Genomic DNA, 16,291 nt, shown 5'->3' with positions numbered 1-16,291 from the left:
GACTCTCCTCCTCTCCATTAATTGCCTTCTACCCATTTTCTGTGAATTTGCAAGAAGCTCTTGAGAGGTTTAATGGCTCCTCTGCAGCCTGGTTCTGAATTGAGTGGGTCCAGAAGCAGCCCCAGCTAAGATCAAGTCTCATTCTGAGCACCCTGGGGTGTTCTCAGGGGCCTCAAGTTCAGCACCTCACCTCTGGAATGTTGTCCATAAATTAGATGTCAGGAGTGGAGTTAGCCAGGCCTCAGCACCACATTCATCCATGGAGTCTTGAGGAGCTTCATCACTCCATGGTCTCTTCCTTATACCTGAGCCACCTGGTACCAGGATCTCTGCGCCTCCTGCATCACAGGTCCTGGACAAGGATCCCCAGGAAGTTTCCAGCTGGGGGAGAACTGATGAGGTCTCATCCTACAGAAGCAGCAGATGCCACTGGAAGTGGTGCCACCAGCCCACGTTCAGACAATAGAGCTGCTAATGGTTAATGCAATAATAATTCCATTTCACTGTACATGAGAAAAGATAATTACTTTCAGGGTTTAAGAACTGAACGTGTTGATCCAAATGTAATCTCTGTATTTTAGCATTTGATTATTACATTAGAAATACAAATGTCAATGGGCTGTGGTAACCTAAGTTATCAGAAGATTAAAAGAGATGTGTTACTTACATTACAGCACAGAGGGAAGAGCAGAAGCCAACAAGGGTCTTGTAACTTTTGTTAATCAAAAGAAAAATTACTTCTGAAAAGCATTTTGGGAGCTGAGAAGCCAGGAGGATGCAACCAGGAGGCAGAAGTGCAGATGGGTCCCACTTCTCCATCACCCAAGGAGTGGACACCCGAGTGTCACATCTTCCCAGGGGGAGAGACCCACGTTCCACATCCATCCCCTGCCCATCTGACTGCACCCCCTGCTCGGCTGTCAGGGGTTCCCATGGAATCCCTCAGTGTCCCCCCCAAAGCTGGAGCTCTGAGCTTCTCCAGCACCTCCCTGGGCTCTCAGGCTGAAGGAGCTTTTGCAGTCCCAGCCCAGCTGGCCTCTTCTCATCTTCTCAAGCCCAGACGGGCTCCTTTGTCCCTCTCATCCTAAACCTGCTCCAATAAATAAAACGTGGCACACAAAGGATTTTCTTTACACCCCAGCCCAACTCAACACCAGAGCAGAGCCCATCCATCACCCAGCTTAGAAATGCAGCATTGTCCTCCAGGAGGAGATCCCTACCCTGAACGCCTTGCTGAAAGCTTTGAGCACAAGCTGGGAGCCCAGACTCTGTGTAATAGCTGATACCAAGAGCAGGCTGCCAAGAATTGGTTCAGATTGTTACCATTTGCTGCTGAACGAGCTATTGCCTTGATTTCTCAGCAAAGTTCAAGTTTGCAGCAGGCTGATTGGTCCCTGTAACATTCCTGAAGCACAGACCCTCAGAGGAAATTTTATTAAATTGCCAGCATCCTGGCTGCTCAAAGTTTGTGTGCCTGGCTGCGAGGGATGGCAGGGGAATAAGGAAACAGAGGAAGGGGGAGAGAGGGAGGGGAACTCTGTTTGTTGAGGTTTTCTCTTTTTCCTTTTCAATAAAATGTCAACTCCATTACATAGATGTCAACTCCATTACTGCTCTGCTCTGCCTGTAACCCCAACACGCAGCTACCTGCTAATGAAACAAGTTTCTCACAGGCAGTGCTGAGGGCAAGCATACCTGCTGCAGGTTTCCATCTCTGAGAAGAACACCTCTTCCTCCCTGCAGGCACCAACATCATTCCCATTGTTCTCTTGTCCTGGTTGCATTTGTCACCCAAAAACAAAAATCTGCTCCTCATCCCAGGGAGCCTGTGATGGCCACAGGCTCCTTATTAAAGGAGAAGCTGGAAAATAGGAAAAGCAACACTTGGCCCACCAGCAGGGCCCTGAGAGAGCAGAATTCCATGGCAGGAAAGATGGGAGGAACCAAGGAGCAGCTGCTCTGGGTGGGGGACACACCCCAAAACCCTCTGAGGGCTTTTTGGGGGCAAATGCCTCTGAAAAGCAATGAAATCTGAAAGCCTGGACAAGCCTGCAGCAGGGCAGGGCAGACCATGCCCATCAGCACAGAAGCATTTTCAGCAACATCCCTGCACCCCTCAGGGGGCTTCAGCAGGTTTTGGGGTTTGTGTGTTGGTGAGGGCAGGAGGCACCTGGAGAAGAAGAGGGGTGTATGAAACCAGGGGCTGTTTGTTAACACTCTTTCCCTCACAGCCCCTTGGTTTAAAAACAACCCCAAAAAAAAAAAAAAAAACCAAACCCAAAAAAAAACCAAACACCAAAACAAACACAAACCCCAACCTATTAAAAAAGCCCAAAAACCAAAAAAATCCAAAAAACCCCAATAACAACAACAAAACCACAGTGAGGAAGACCCTCACCCCTTCCCAGGAATATCTGGGAGCAGGCAGGAGGGGGAGAGCCTGAAGCCTCAGGTTTGCTGCCTGTGTGCAGCAATCCCAAGACAAGGATGGGTACATATTTAGAAAAGAATAAAGAAATCCCTTCCCGAGCAGAAGTTGTTTAGATAATTGATTTCCCTTGGACTCACAAGCACTAAATAACACCCACTGAGCCCCATCTCTGAGATAACCTTTTCCTTCAAATCTCTCTTCCAAAGGACTGGCCTTTGACAGAGGCATCTTCCAAAGTGCAAATCCAGCAAGCTTTAACCAGCTCCCTGGCAAGACCTTTCTGAAGGAAGGCGATGATGATTCCTCAAAGCAATTATTTTTCCTTACTATCCTTTGCATAGAGAGAGCTAATTAACTGCCTGCCAGGTTCTGCAGAATCACAGTGAAAGATGAAGTAGTACAAATGTCATAATTAATTAGCAGTTTAATGCTAGAATGAACACAGCAAAGGTGCTGTAAATATGCAGGTGGCAGAACCTCCACACCAGTGCTGGGGGGTGACCCAGCCCTGGGGGGTGGCAGATGGGGACCACATCCCCAGCCCTGGGCAGGAAGCTCAGCTGGAATCAACCAGGAATAACCTGACATCTCCCCCCCAGGAGCCAGCCAGGGGATGCTCATGTCTGGTGGTCGCCTCCATGGCTTGGACCCCACAGCTCCCAGGTCTGTGCAGCTCCAGACCCTGCTGCTTTCCAGAGAGCTAAAGTAGTTCCCACCTTTCCCCAGCCCATCAGGATGGTTTATTTCTGTATTTTTGTGAGCATGTGAGCACCACCCAGCTTCCCCAGGGCCTCCTGCACACAGCTCCCACCTTGCCCAGGGTAGATGTGGGGACACATTTTTTACCTGAGGTCCTTGGAAGACTCCTGTGGGTCAGACCCCCATCCCACAGATGGTAAAGGATCTTCGTGCAATTATCAGCTTCCCCATGGACCAACACAGCCAGGAGCTTTCAGACCTGGCTTGAAGCTGGTGCCTTACACCCAACATGCAATCTGGATTTTAAAAAAAATAAAAATCACCAAGATTGCCTCTGGGCAAGAGCAAAAACCCAAGAAACCCCAACTGAGAGGAGACTCTTATCCCTTGAGCAGGTCTGCCCAGGCAATGAGGAGTCACCCACCCAGGCTTGGAAGCCTCACCCTGGGCTCTGGAGCAGCTCCCATGAGCTCCTGGCATCCTGGAGCAGCCCAGGCACAGCTCCCACACTAAAACCAGCTGGCACTGGGGCTTGGGCACAGTCCCCACCCTAAATGGTCCCAGGGCTCTGAAGCAGAGGAGGCTCCTGCAGAAAAAGAAAAAAAAAACCAAAAACAAAACAATGAGAAGAACTTAGATGTGTCCATGGCTCCTTGCACACCCAGGGCTCCCTCAGCCCTCCCCACACACCTGCAAGAGATCCTTAAGGGCAGAAAGAGGAACACAGCCTGAGTGCCATCCTTGCCATCTGCTCTGCCTCTCTGCTTGTGAAGGCAACGCTGCTTTTGAAGTATTTTTTGTTTTGTTTAATGCCACTGTCACTTCAGAGGCAGCAACTCCATGGTGACAGCACCACCAGGAAACCTGTGACACTGCCAGGTCAGAGCCTGCAGAGCACATGCAGCAGCCTGGGAGGAACACAATGAGCTGGAGCAGGAGCCCAGGGAGGGGAGAAGAGGGTAACCTTGAGGAGGAGAAAACACAGAGCAGGGAGGAGGTGCTCCTTAGCTTAAGTTCCCTTTTTTTTTTTTTTTTTCTAGTGTAACCCTTCATTAACACCATCTGGAAGAGGACAGCATCTCTCCAACATCTACTTGGGCACTTTGTTCAAACATCAAACTTTGCTTTCCCTCACCTGCCCTGCAGAGACACATTTCTTCACTTAAAAAAAAAAAAAAAAAAAAAAAAAAGAAAAGTGAAGTTTCTAGAGATTCCCCCCCTCAAAGTGCTGCCTCTTGCAGGGGACAGCAGGGAGACAATGGCTCAGGTCACCACCACTTGTTGATGTGACAGCAGAACCAGTCTCATCCAGGTTCACACCCATCATCAGACCAGTTTAACCAGCTGTGGCTCAGTCTTGACCTTCCTGACCCATTGAGAGCCCCAAGATGCCAAACCACAGAGTCCCCAACATTTCCAGAGGTCCTGGTGGCCTCCACCAGCCCCGTGCAGGGGCAGCAGGACCAAGCAGCTCTCACCCAGCTGCCAAGCCCAGCGGGATGGCAGCCAGGCTGCCCACTGCCCACATCAGCCCTGGCTTCACCCCAGCAGGGTTTATGAAGTTATTTCTGTGCCTGGAGGTGCTGCAGACACCCAGACAAGTTGGTCCCCAGCTGCAGGGATGCTCCAGGTGCACCCAATGCCCCTGCAAAAGCCACCTCCCAGCCAGGAGATGTCCCTTACTGACTTTTCACGGGGGTTTATGGCCCTTCCTGAGCTCTGAGAAGCCCCACCCGTGTCACAGAAGCTGTGGGAGAGCCTGGACACCCCAAGCACAGGGGCAGGGAAGGCAAACCTCCCTCTGCAGCAATGGGGCAGGGAAATGAGGTGCCCCTGGCACAGAGCTGCCCTCTGACAGCCACAGCCCACCCTGCAGCCCCCACCAGCCAGCCCAGCTCTGCTGTGTGATGGTACCCAGGCCCCAGCTCAGGTGATTAATTTCAAGTGTTGTCTCTTGATTGCCAGCACTAAGTCATCTCCCACACACTGGCTTCCCTCGGAGTAATTTAATGAAAGAAAAAGCCCAGACACGATTCCTTCTCCAGAAAGCTGCCTTCCTGAGGGCTCCATTATCCTGACTTTTTGAGAATAACCCCTCCCTGGTCCCCGCTGCTTTTGGCAGGCAGTGGTGACCCCAAAATAACCCTCACCTCCTGGAACAGCAAAATCCCTGCGCCCAGCAGGGACACCACAACCTCACCCCGAGGCTGCCCCTGTCCTCTCCTGGGTGGGATGGGCAGGAACATCTCCCTTCACTCTCCCTCCCAGGCTCAGCCCTTTCCCTAAAATTACTTTCTCCCTGCCCTGGGTGCCACCTTGCCCCCACAGCCCCCCGGGACCGGGGCTCCGGGTAGCTATGGTTACTGCTAATTGTGCAGGGAATGTCATCCAGCACCCTCGGAGCCGGGATAATCCAAGTCCCTCTGATGACAAAGTCCCTTCTCCTTGGCCAGTTCCTCTGAATCTAATCCAGAGTCACCCTGACACAGGTGCCAGCAGAAGGCACCAGGAGATGCCATCAAATCCGTACGGAGCTTTGGTCTTTTTTTTTTTTTTTTTTTTTTTTTAAGTGATTTCCGAAGAAACCCCGCGTGTTGCTCAGTGCCCCCCCGGGGTCCCGCAGAGTTCTGGGGCTGAAGATTCCCTTCCCAACCTGACATCCCGCCTGGGCACGGGCAGCCTCGGGCTCTCTGATCCCTCCCGATAACACAGAACATTCGGCACAGTTCACCAAATAAACTTCTGGCAACACCAAGGGAAAGTGAGTGTCCGGGGCCCCCCCTGCCCTCCAGGAGGGTTGGGGGTCCTGCTGGGAGCATCTCAGCCACCGAACCCTCCTGCAGAGTAGACCCAGCAGCTGCAGCACAGACCTGCAACAGCCTGGGGCCGGAGTGTCACCAAAAAAGTAAAAATACTCCACAAAAAAACCCCAGACCCAATTCCACAGAAATATCAACACCGTGGGGAAACACGGAGGCTCCTTGGGCAGGGGGAAGGAGAGACGCGGCTTTGGGAAACCTCCTCGGCAGCAGGAAGGTCCCTGGTGGGTGGCGGGGAAGGGCGAGCATCCCACAACCCGAGCGGGGACTCGGGAGCTCGGCAGAGAAACCACCCAGCCCCACACGCCGCAGGAAAGGCGGCCTCATTATTCAGCCCCACTAATTAAAGAGGGGAAAACAATAGGGAATAAAAGAAGGCCGTGAGGACAAAGAGAAGAAGGGGAAGTTGGCCAGGAGGCTGCGGGGCGGCACAAAGGAGCCGGGAGCGGCACGAGTCCGCGGCTGGCCCGGGGTTGAGTGAACCCTGCGGGAAGGCAGCCGTGCCAAATAAATATTTACCTTCTGTGCTGCAGGAAAAGCAGCTGCGGGAGATGCCGCTGTCACGCAGGGATGGAATATTGTTCTACTGCGTCAATAATTAGGAAATAAATAAATAAATAAATAAATATGTTAGGAGCAGCTCTGGGATATTTCGCTTAACCCGGAGCAGACACCTCTGCTCACATCACCACCGCCTTTCCCCTGCCTGAAACTTTTCCCGCTCAGATCTGAGGACACCAGGGATTACCTGGCATCTCTGGAGCTGGGAGCAATCCCTTCCCCGGGCAGGGGGCAAACCGGCTGGGTACTGCCAGGGCTGCAGAAGCTGCCACCCAACCCCTGCTCCCCAGCAGCTCCTGGGAAGGACCTCACCTCCCCACCGGCATTAATAAACTTGTCTCCAGGCAGGAGGCAATCCCGGTGCTGACAACATCCCGCAGCTGTGCCAGCCACAGGCACCCTGCCTCAGCCCTGCGGGCACCGACCATGGGGTAAGAAATGCGAGAAGTGGGACCCACCGCGGAGCCGGTGCAAAATGCATCGGGACGAACGTTTTTTTCGTCATTTCAATGAGAGGAAAGGTGCTTGGCAGAGGAAACTGCTGGTGCCACCCGAGGCAGGCCCTAGGGATTGCCCGCAGACAGGAATCAGTGCCAGAGGAGCTCGATGCACCCCTCGTTACAGGGGGGGAACCCACCCCAGGTGATGGATGCCGGGGGGGGGAATCTTGTGCTCCTCAGCGTCTTCTCCACTGGTTGGGAAAAACATCTGAAAGGACTTGCTGGTGTTTTCAGGCACCCTCCAAACTAGCAGCGTGACAACTGGCCACAGGAGGAGTTTGCTGCCAAAAAGGGGGTGGGCAGCAGGGCTTTCAGGGAAGGATTTGCGGAGACCAATGTGTTCAGAGGGTTTTAGTGTCACAGAAGGAAAACCTCCAGCCAGCAGGAAAAACACGACAAATGGTAATGGTCTGGAGGTGACTGTCAGGGGGAAAGGAGGTTGTAGCTGTAGGGAGAATAACACACACACACCCCATAAGCCTGGCTTCTACTTTTGCAACCCCCCAAACCTGTGACAGGGTCTCTGCAGCAGCCGCACCCCCAGTCTCTCCCTTTTGCTGTGCACAGGCTCTGCGGTGACTCTGCAAACTCCCAAATCTGGGGCTGAGAGCACACTGGAAACCCCAGGTTCCTTTTTCAATCTAACGATGTCTTCAGCAAGCAATTCCTTGAGCCTCCATTTCCAAGACCCTTTTAAGCTCTGCAAATTGTTGGTGAGAGCTGAATCAAGGCAAACTGCCCTCAGCTGTGATCACAACGCCGGCACTATCAGCGACTATTGCTGATTATTTAGAAGAAACTATTGCTTTTAGGCAAGCGGGCACAGAAAAAATTAGCATTTATACTGGATTATTGAAAAACGTCGTCCGTTACCCCCGAAAAAAAAAAAAAAAAAGTCATCCTCTATCTATATGTCAATTGTGTCTTGCCAAGGTCAGTATCTGTGCTGCAATAGGCACGGGCTCCAATAACGAGAACAACTTACGTGTGGAAATGAGCACCATGCGGCCAAAATGTGTCATTATTATCAGAAAGACAAACTGATCTCTGAAATAATATCTGCACTCCTACCCCTTCAAATAAAGGTGACCTTCTGGGGCAGGTGTGTAATGGAGAAGCTAGGAAAATAATTTAAAAAAAAAAAATTAAAAACGAGCAGTTTGAGTTCTCACTGGGTTCTTGCTGGTCACCATCAGCCTTTTTTAATTTACTCTGTCCTTCTTTGTAAATCTTCTTTCAAATCTACTCTGCTTGAAACCTGCAGCTTGATCTTCCCAGTTCCTGAGTCCAGTTATACCCAGCACTTCCAGACAGTGGCTGATTTAATTAGAAAAAGATACATTCTGCAAATGAGGATGATGCGGGGGGATTTTTTTTGATCATTTACCGGATCAATGGGATTTCCTGTACCACCAGTGCAGCGTGTTCTAAAGAAATTAAACATCTTAACATTAAATTAAACATCTTCTCCCCATCAGAAAAATCCAGTCAGTGCGTTGAACTGGAACAAAGGAGTATGTTTTGCTTCTGCCAGAGCAGAACAGCAAAGGGAAACACCTCAGCACTTCAACAGGGACCGAGGATTTGATGCTGACCCTGCCCAAGGCGCCGTCCCGAGGAGGGGCAGTGCCCTGTTTAAAGCCCTCAGTGCAAAGTTACACTTTCTGTACAAAACGTCACGCTCCTGAGGAGGGAAAAATTCTGGATTATTTTCAGTACAAAAATGAGGAATTCTGTTGGCTGCATTTCTTTCAGCTCCCCCCTGAGCTGTGCTTCCCTTCTGGCTCGGTAAGGGGAGGAGCAGGCTGGGTCTCTGGGGATTCGGGGTGGCAGGAGACAGAGTCAGTGCCTGCTGTGCCCCAAGGGATCCCAGAGACACCGAGAGCCCATCCCAGCACCCGCCTGGCTCCTCATCCCAGCAGTTTGGGACATGGCTGTTGTCTTCAGGGACATCTTCCCCCCGGATCACCCTTCCCAAGCCGCTCCCCTGTGCGGCACAAGTTCCCCGGTTAAACATCTCACCCCGTTTGTGCCAGCCCCTAAACCCTGGGTGACACCTCCGGGCTCACAGGGAGAGTCCCGCTTGTCCCTTCGCTTCATTTCTCTCTAGTTTGCTGCTAAAGAGGCCTCACTAAGATCCCAAATCTCTACAGCTTGCAGGGAATTGACCGGGGTCCCCTTCCTCCTTCTGCCTGGCCGGAGGGGAGCTTGGGCCTGACCTTCACCATCGGGGTGATGCCATCTGCCCTGCAGCAAAAGGGCACCTCTGAGCTGGAGGGAGAACGGAGCTTCCAGCAGCTCCTTCCTGGAGTAGGACTCCCAGAGGGGACTGGGCATGCTCCAAAAGGGGCAGAAAACCCTCCAGGGCAAAATAAATAAAAATAAGTAAACAATAAAATAGAAATTTTAAATAATTTAAAAATAAAACAATAGCATAAAAATAAAATAAAACAATAAAGTATTAATAGTAATAACAACAATAACAACAACAACATCATCCAGTGCGGGGTGGCAGCAGGTCCCCACGCTGCTCCTAACGCCGGGCAGCAAAGCGGGGGGGGGGGGGATGGGTGTTAAATCGTCTTTCCGAAGTAGGGAGGAGGAAAACAAGTACAGGAAAACATTACTGCGGGTGCCGGGAATGTGGAAAAATTGCAACCCGAAAAGTGTTGCAGGTAAAAATCGTGAGGAGTGGGAGTTTCAGGGAGGCAAAGCAGCCAGAGCTCTGCCCGAGTTTAATCACTGCCCTGCGGGGGGGTCTGCAGAGCTTAAGGGGAGGGGGGAGCACAAACTTGAGGAAGCGGAACTGTTTTCTCTCTCTCTCTCTCCACGATTTTTTTATCTTCCACTTTTCTTCTAAATTCCCCCCAGTGCCGGGAGTGCTTTGCCCAGCAGCTCTCAAAAGGGGTCGGGGAGCGGATGGGGTTTGTAGAGGTGAGGGGAAGGGTCCGGTTCCGTTCTGGTTCCGGCAGAGGAGGTGCAGACAGGGGCTGGGAGCAGCTGGGGGACGCGGGCAGAGCTCCTCGAGGGCGAATTTCCCGGCGAGGGGTTTGCTGGGGGCCCAGCGGTGCTGCGGGTCTGGCTGCCCCCGGGGCGAGCACACACCGCGGGGACATGGACCCGGACCAGGACCCGGACCCGGACCCAGCCGCCCCGCCGCGACCCCGCCTGTGGCACCGAGAGCAAAACCCCCCCCGCGCTGCCCAGACCGGGGAAGTGCCCGACCTCGGTGTCCCGGGGGGAAATTTGGCCGCGGGGTCTGGCTGCACCCCGTCCTCTCAGCTGCAAAGGGCCCTCAGAGATCCCCCTCAGCCTCTCCGGGTGCGGCGGGGGTGGGATGGGGGCAGCCCTGGCTGCTGTGCCCCCGACGGGAGTCGGGTCCCGCCGCAGGAGCCTCCGCATGGGCATCCCGGGACGGGGGGGAGAGTCCCGCGTCCGGCCCGAACCTCGGCCGAGGGCACAGGCGGCCCCCAGGGAGCATTTCGTTGTGGCAAAACCAACGAACAAACGAACAACGATCGAAAGAAATAAACCAACCAACAAAAATAAAAGCAAAAACCCCCCAAACCGCAAATGAAGCAGCAGGTCAAAGGTCCCGGGAGCTGCAGGGTCCCCGTGTCCCTCCTGGGGGTTTCCCTCCCCCCGGGGGACCGGAGCTGCCCCGATTCCTGCCGTCGGGTCCGCGTCTCAGCCGTCGCGCTGCCCGAGGTGGAGGGGTTTATTCTGGGGAGGGGACACAGGGACACGGACACGGACACACACACACACACACACACGCACGCACGCACACAGCCCTCAGCCCCCGCTCTCCGAGGTGCGTCCGTGCCCCCTCTCCTGCTGCAGGGGGGGGAGGTCGGGCAGGTACTTACGGGCTCGGGGCGCGAGATCCGGGACCGGGGCCGCTCCGGCTGCTGCCCCGGGGCCGACCGGGCTTAAGAGGCGTCCGGCGGGCGCAGGACAATGGCCGGGAGGAGGGGGCCGGGAGGGCGGCGGGAGGCGGGGAGGGGACGGGGCCGCCCGCCGCCGCTCTCCCCCGCCGGGCTCTCTCGCTCCGCCCCCCCGTGTCTGGCGTAAACCCGGCGCCGGGCTAAAAGAAACGGCGAGCTACCGGCGCCCGGGGCTGGTGGCCGCCTCGCCGCGCCTCGCCCGCCGACGGTTCGCCGGTGCCGGAAAGCACCCGGCCCGGCTCGGCCCGGCTCGGCTCGGCTCGGCCCGGCCTGGCCCGGCCCGTCGCGCCATGTCGCTGAGCCCCAAGCACACGACGCCCTTCTCGGTCACCGATATCCTCAGCCCGATGGAGGAGAGCTACAAGAAGTTCGGCGGCATGGACGGGGCGGGCGGGCTGGGCTCCCCCCTCGGGCCGTACCGGCAGCCGCCCGTGCCCCCCCCCGCCGCCGCCGTCCCCCAGCACGTCGTGGCGGGTCCCACAGGGACGGCCGCTTACCACATGCCCCACGGCGTCTCCCAGTTCCCCCACGGAGCCGTCGGGGGCTACTGCAACGGCGGGCTGGGCAACATGGGCGAGCTGCCCGCCTACCCCGAGGGGATGCGGAGCGGCGCGGCGGGAAGCGGCGGGTGGTACGGGGCCGGCGGAGACCCCCGGTACTCCAGCAGTAAGTGCGGGCGGGGGGCGGAGATGGGGGGAGACGGGGGCGGGAGGATGTGGACGGGGACACCCGCGGGCCCCGACGGGGCGCCCGCCGGCGCTGAGCCCCTTGTCCCGCTCAGTCTCCAGGTTCATGGGCCCGTCGGCGGGGATGAACGTGGCCGGGATGAGCAGCCTGAGCGGCATCGCGGAGGGCGCCAAGGGCATCGTGCCGCTCCACGCGGCCCCGCGGAGGAAGAGGAGGGTGCTCTTCTCCCAGGCGCAGGTCTACGAGCTGGAGCGACGGTTCAAGCAGCAGAAATACCTCTCGGCGCCGGAACGGGAGCACCTGGCCAGCCTGATCCACCTCACCCCCACCCAGGTGAAGATCTGGTTCCAGAACCACCGCTACAAGATGAAGCGCCAGGCCAAGGACAAGGCGGCCGCCCAGCAGCTGCACCCCGACGGCGGCCCCGGCCTCTGCCAGCAACCCTCGCCCCGCCGCGTCGCCGTGCCCGTGCTGGTGAAGGACGGCAAGCCCTGCCCGCCGCCGGGCAGCGGTACTCCGGCCCCCGGGCAGCCCCCGGCCCCCGCCGCCCCCGCCGCCGCTGCCCACCCGCACCCCGGCTCGCTGGGGCAGGCGGCCGACCTGGAGGAGCTGTCGCCCAGCCCGCCGGCGTTGCACGGCCAGGTGCCCCCCCTGGCCCCCCTGGACTCGGCCGGCGTCGACTACAACGGCGGCATGGTCAGCCCCAACCTGCTCTACGGCAGGACGTGGTAATCCCCCCTCCCTGCCCGCCTTCCCCTCACACCGCCCCGGCGTCGCCCCCCGACCGCTGGCCCCGACGGCAGCCCGTGGGTGGGACCCCCACCTCCCGCCCCGTCCGCGCCCCTCCGGCCTCGCGTCGGTGCTTTTTTGTTTGGTTGGTTTGGGGTCTTTTTGGTTTTTTTGTTTGTTTGGGACTTTTGAATTATTTTTTTTTTTAACTTTTATTTTATTTTTAGACTTTCCGGGGTTTTGGAAACTGGGGAGGCAGCGGGGCAAGCGCACCCGCGGAGGGCTGCGGGCGGGTATCTGCGCGGCCCATTGCGCGTTTGTGCCTCTGTCTGCGCCCGCCCGGCCGGGGCTCCGTGTTCCCGCCGTGCCCGCCCCGCACAGCCGCCCCGACGGGGCTCCCGGCCGGCCGGGGTTGGGGGGGAGCCGATCCCGGGGTGGGGGTCGGTCCGGAGGGGCGCGGGGCTCCGCTCCCGGCCCGGTCCCGCTGTCCTGCGGCCGGACACCGGCAGCCGAACCCCGCGGGCACCCGGGATCCCGCGCATACCTTACAGACCCATTGAACGGCAACAATAAATCTTCTGAAGTGCAACTTATCTCGGCAGAATTAATTTTATAAGGGTGCCCCTGAAGTGCAATTTCATTATTATTTGATTGAAGGTAAATTGAATTGTAACTCAAGGTCGAGCGGCCGGGGCTGCCGCTGCCTTTTGGAGGACGGGGAGCGGCTGGAGCAAGAAAATAAAACAAATCCACGCCTGGCAGCGGCGGAGGGTATTTTGGCAGAAGAGCTCTCGAGCGCCGGTGCTCAGATTTACGGGGAAAAAACGTTTTTATCGTTGTTCTCAATTCTTGAGTAGCGAATGAGGGACACGCGGCGCGCAGCCCCCCTGCCCCGGCCGCGCAGGCGGAGCGGCAAAAATCTCTGCAGCTCCTGGGGAGTTCGGCGAAGTGAAGTGAAGAATAAAGCCCGGAGACCCCCCGAGACCCCCAGCCTGGGCACCGCGTCCCTGCCGGCATCGAGAGGACGGAACGAGGCGGCTGCGGGGCTCGTCCCCTCGCCTCTTCCCCCAGGAAATTCAGCACATCGGGAAAAACTGCTGGGAAATTTCCGGCATTTCCTCCCACCGCCCTTTCTTTTAATTTTTTTTTTTTTAATATTATTATGTTTTTAAATTTATATTTTTATTTTTTACAATAAAAAGAAACGTTCTCAAGACTTGGCGGCTTCGTTCTCGTTCTACCCACGGATGAGGTTTGACGGCGCTTGGAAAAAAGAACAAAAACAAAACGCAAAGCACCAAAAACGACCCCATTTTTTCCCGCTCCCTTCTCAATCGCAAAGAGGATTCTTTCCGCGCCCCCGTCTCCGCCATCCTCGGGGGGGCTGCTGAAACCCCGGCCCCTCCGGGCTGCGAAGTGCAGGAGTGATTTTTGAGGCAAAAAAAAGCGGCGGATTTCGGTGCTGCGAGCCCGGCTCCCATCGCAAGGGCCGGGAGGGGGAGGGGGCGATCCCTGACGTTCCCCACGCGGGATCCCCCCCTTCCCATCCCGGCGGCTGCTCCACACGGGTACCCCAAAATACCCCAGCATCTCCCAGGGAACACACCCAGGCAGGTTCATCCTGAAGGATGAGCCACCAGGCTCCTTTCTCCAGCCTCATCTTTCACATCAAAATTCACCTTCGCTGATGGTTTTCTTCTGCTCAAAAAGCAAAATTATTTTTTTTGTTTCTAAGACCCAAATATTTTTCCGGCTGAGGGAGAAAGGCCCTCGACAGGGCTGAGGAGCTGCAGGATGGCATCTCTTTGCATTACAATGAAGGATTCTGCTCCACCCTCCATCACTTGAAAATAATGAATCCAGTTTCACCATTTCTTCCTCCCAAGGTTACACCGGTCCATTTTTTTCCCCCCTCTTTTTTATTTTATCCTCTTTACTGGTGATTAACATCTGAGCCGTGGAAGGAAGGGGCTGAAAAATGCACAGGGGTGACAGCAAAGCCTTGGAGTTCACTGGTGCGTGGGATACGTGGGTTTCATGGCAAAGTCCAAGTGTGGCACGAGGGGAAGTCATTTTATCACATTAACTGGATGTTCCCTTCATTTTTAATTTTTTTAATTAAACAAAGCTTTTAAATGCTATTTTAGAGGCTGCGTGGAATTATTTTTTTCCAAGGCATTAAGATATAAGGTGCAGACGGGTAGGGAGAAAGGATACAAACACCTGGAAGGGGTTGGAAAGGAACCACTCAAAACCATTCTGAATTTCAAAAGCCACTTTATAAAGCAAATAAAAATATTTACTCATTTGGTACACTCGCATGGAAAAATCCCTAGAAAGGGGCTAAAAATGAATGGAAACCTCTGCACTTTGCAGCTAATTTTAAATTATATATCAAAACAGACAAATACACCTCTAGTGCTTGTCTATGTTACAATAACAAAAGTAAAAAAAAAAAAAACAAAAACACCCAGGCACAAGTTGTAAAAGTTGAAATGTTTTACTTTGAAGTCAAAAAAAAAAAAAGAAAAAAAATCTCTTTTCAAAAAATCCAAGGAAGAATTTGATGAGGAATAACCACAGACCTGTCTGCAAACGCTGTGCTCCAGAGGCTGCCTCTGCTTCCAGAGTTCATAAAATCCCATTTCTGTGCCTTCTTTAAAACTCCCTGCCTGTTTCCAGGCTCTTATGTGTGGAAGTAAAGGATGTTTGGAGCTGAGTGACAGGCACAGCTAAAGCACAGCTTGTGCACCTAATAAAGACAAAACAGCTCCTATCTCATCAACTGCCTGGCAGGCAGAGCAGGTCTGGTTCACTCCAGTTTTGCAGCACCCTATTTCCAAGCCACATAGCACCCCCCTCACCCCCCAAAAATCAGTTCAGTAAGAAATGTGCACATTTAAAACAAGTATCATAGTTTAAAAACTACAGGGATGTTTCTTTATAATTTCCTCCCCCACCCCCCAAAATAATAAAAGAACAAACAAACGAAAGACAAAACCCCTCAGACGTTTTCTATAGTTAAAAAAAAAAATAAAAAGAAAAAAACCATCCAGAGCTAATTCCATCCGTATCTTCCCGAGGGTGGAGGGAGGGGGTAGGGCCTCCCGGGGCCATATGCCTGCAAACAAACAAACAAACAAAAGCAAGCATTTATTTTTTGGATTAACATCCCAGTAAACAAGGGAGCTGAGCTCGGGGCGCCGGCAGGACTCCTCCTCCCCACAGGGCTGAAACACAGCTCCAACTCCCACCCGGGGAGAGCAGGTCCAGCCAGCACCAGCACCAGCACCCAGCACCAGCACCCAGCACCCAGCACCCAGCACCCAGCACCCAGCACCCAGCACCCAGCACCCAGCACCCAGCACCCAGCACCCAGACCCAGCCCCAGCCCCAACAGAAATAAACCCCAAAAATTGCCAGCACTGTGGATGTGTCACTGCTCAGCTGCAGCACCTCTGCGTGGCCTTTGCTTTCAGCAGTGCCCAGAGGCAGGAGATGGGGAAAGCACCAGGGATGTGCACACACACACACACACACACACACACACAGACACACACACACACACACAGACACACACACACACACAGACACACACACACACACAGACACACACACAGACACACACACAGACACACAGACACACACACAGACACACAGACACACACACAGACACACACACACACACACAGACACACACACACACACACACAGACACACACACACAGACACAGACACACACACACACACAGACACACACACACACACAGACACACACACACAGACACACACACACACACACACACACAGACACACAACACACACAGACACACAACACACACAGACACACACACAGACAGACACACACACACACACAACACACACAGACACACAGACACAGACACACAGACACAGACA

General features: G+C 54.7%; 2 protein-coding genes and 1 long non-coding RNA gene across 4 annotated transcripts in view; 1 reads left to right on the top strand and 2 right to left on the bottom strand.

The window, feature by feature from the left end:
* Window positions 1–189: 189 nt before the first annotated feature.
* Window positions 190–11,095, bottom strand: LOC139793880 (uncharacterized). 2 transcript variants are annotated; one of them, XR_011724857.1, is made up of 4 exons: window positions 10,880–11,094; window positions 3,555–3,716; window positions 3,278–3,407; window positions 190–503 (listed from the first exon to the last, which is right to left on the bottom strand). It is a non-coding gene; the product is annotated as an uncharacterized lncRNA (long non-coding RNA). The 2 variants fall into 2 exon arrangements; XR_011724856.1 differs by having other exon boundaries at window positions 3,278–3,716; window positions 10,880–11,095.
* NKX2-4 (NK2 homeobox 4) lies at window positions 11,033–14,513 on the top strand. The gene is made up of 2 exons (XM_071738782.1): window positions 11,033–11,623; window positions 11,739–14,513. Exons 1-2 carry the CDS (start codon window positions 11,248–11,250, stop codon window positions 12,374–12,376), a joined length of 1,014 nt encoding a protein of 337 aa, XP_071594883.1. The 5' UTR covers window positions 11,033–11,247; the 3' UTR covers window positions 12,377–14,513.
* A 117-nt stretch (window positions 14,514–14,630) lies between these two features.
* The window catches only part of XRN2 (5'-3' exoribonuclease 2), a 46,591-nt gene continuing 44,930 nt past the window's right edge, over window positions 14,631–16,291 (bottom strand). Inside the window, exon 30 of the mRNA XM_071738769.1 lies at window positions 14,631–15,494. Within this exon, the coding sequence (XP_071594870.1) occupies window positions 15,432–15,494 (63 nt within the window). The 3' untranslated portion in view covers window positions 14,631–15,431. The remainder of the gene's footprint in view (window positions 15,495–16,291) is intronic.

This window comes from Heliangelus exortis, chromosome 3 (assembly GCF_036169615.1).
Source record: "Heliangelus exortis chromosome 3, bHelExo1.hap1, whole genome shotgun sequence".
In the NCBI taxonomy this organism is placed as follows: domain Eukaryota; kingdom Metazoa; phylum Chordata; class Aves; order Apodiformes; family Trochilidae; genus Heliangelus; species Heliangelus exortis.
The sequence above is the reverse complement of the archived record's forward strand: the minus strand, read 5'-3'. Positions and strand labels throughout refer to the sequence as shown.

What these genes read in the sequence shown, in the direction of transcription:
- NKX2-4 (XM_071738782.1), top strand. Translation starts at nt 11,248, where the DNA reads ATGTCGCTGAGCCCCAAGCACACGACGCCCTTCTCGGTCACCGATATC. An exon ending in AGACCCCCGGTACTCCAGCA is followed by an intron (nt 11,624 to 11,738) that starts GTAAGTGCGGGC and finishes TGTCCCGCTCAG; the next exon opens with TCTCCAGGTTCATGGGCCCG.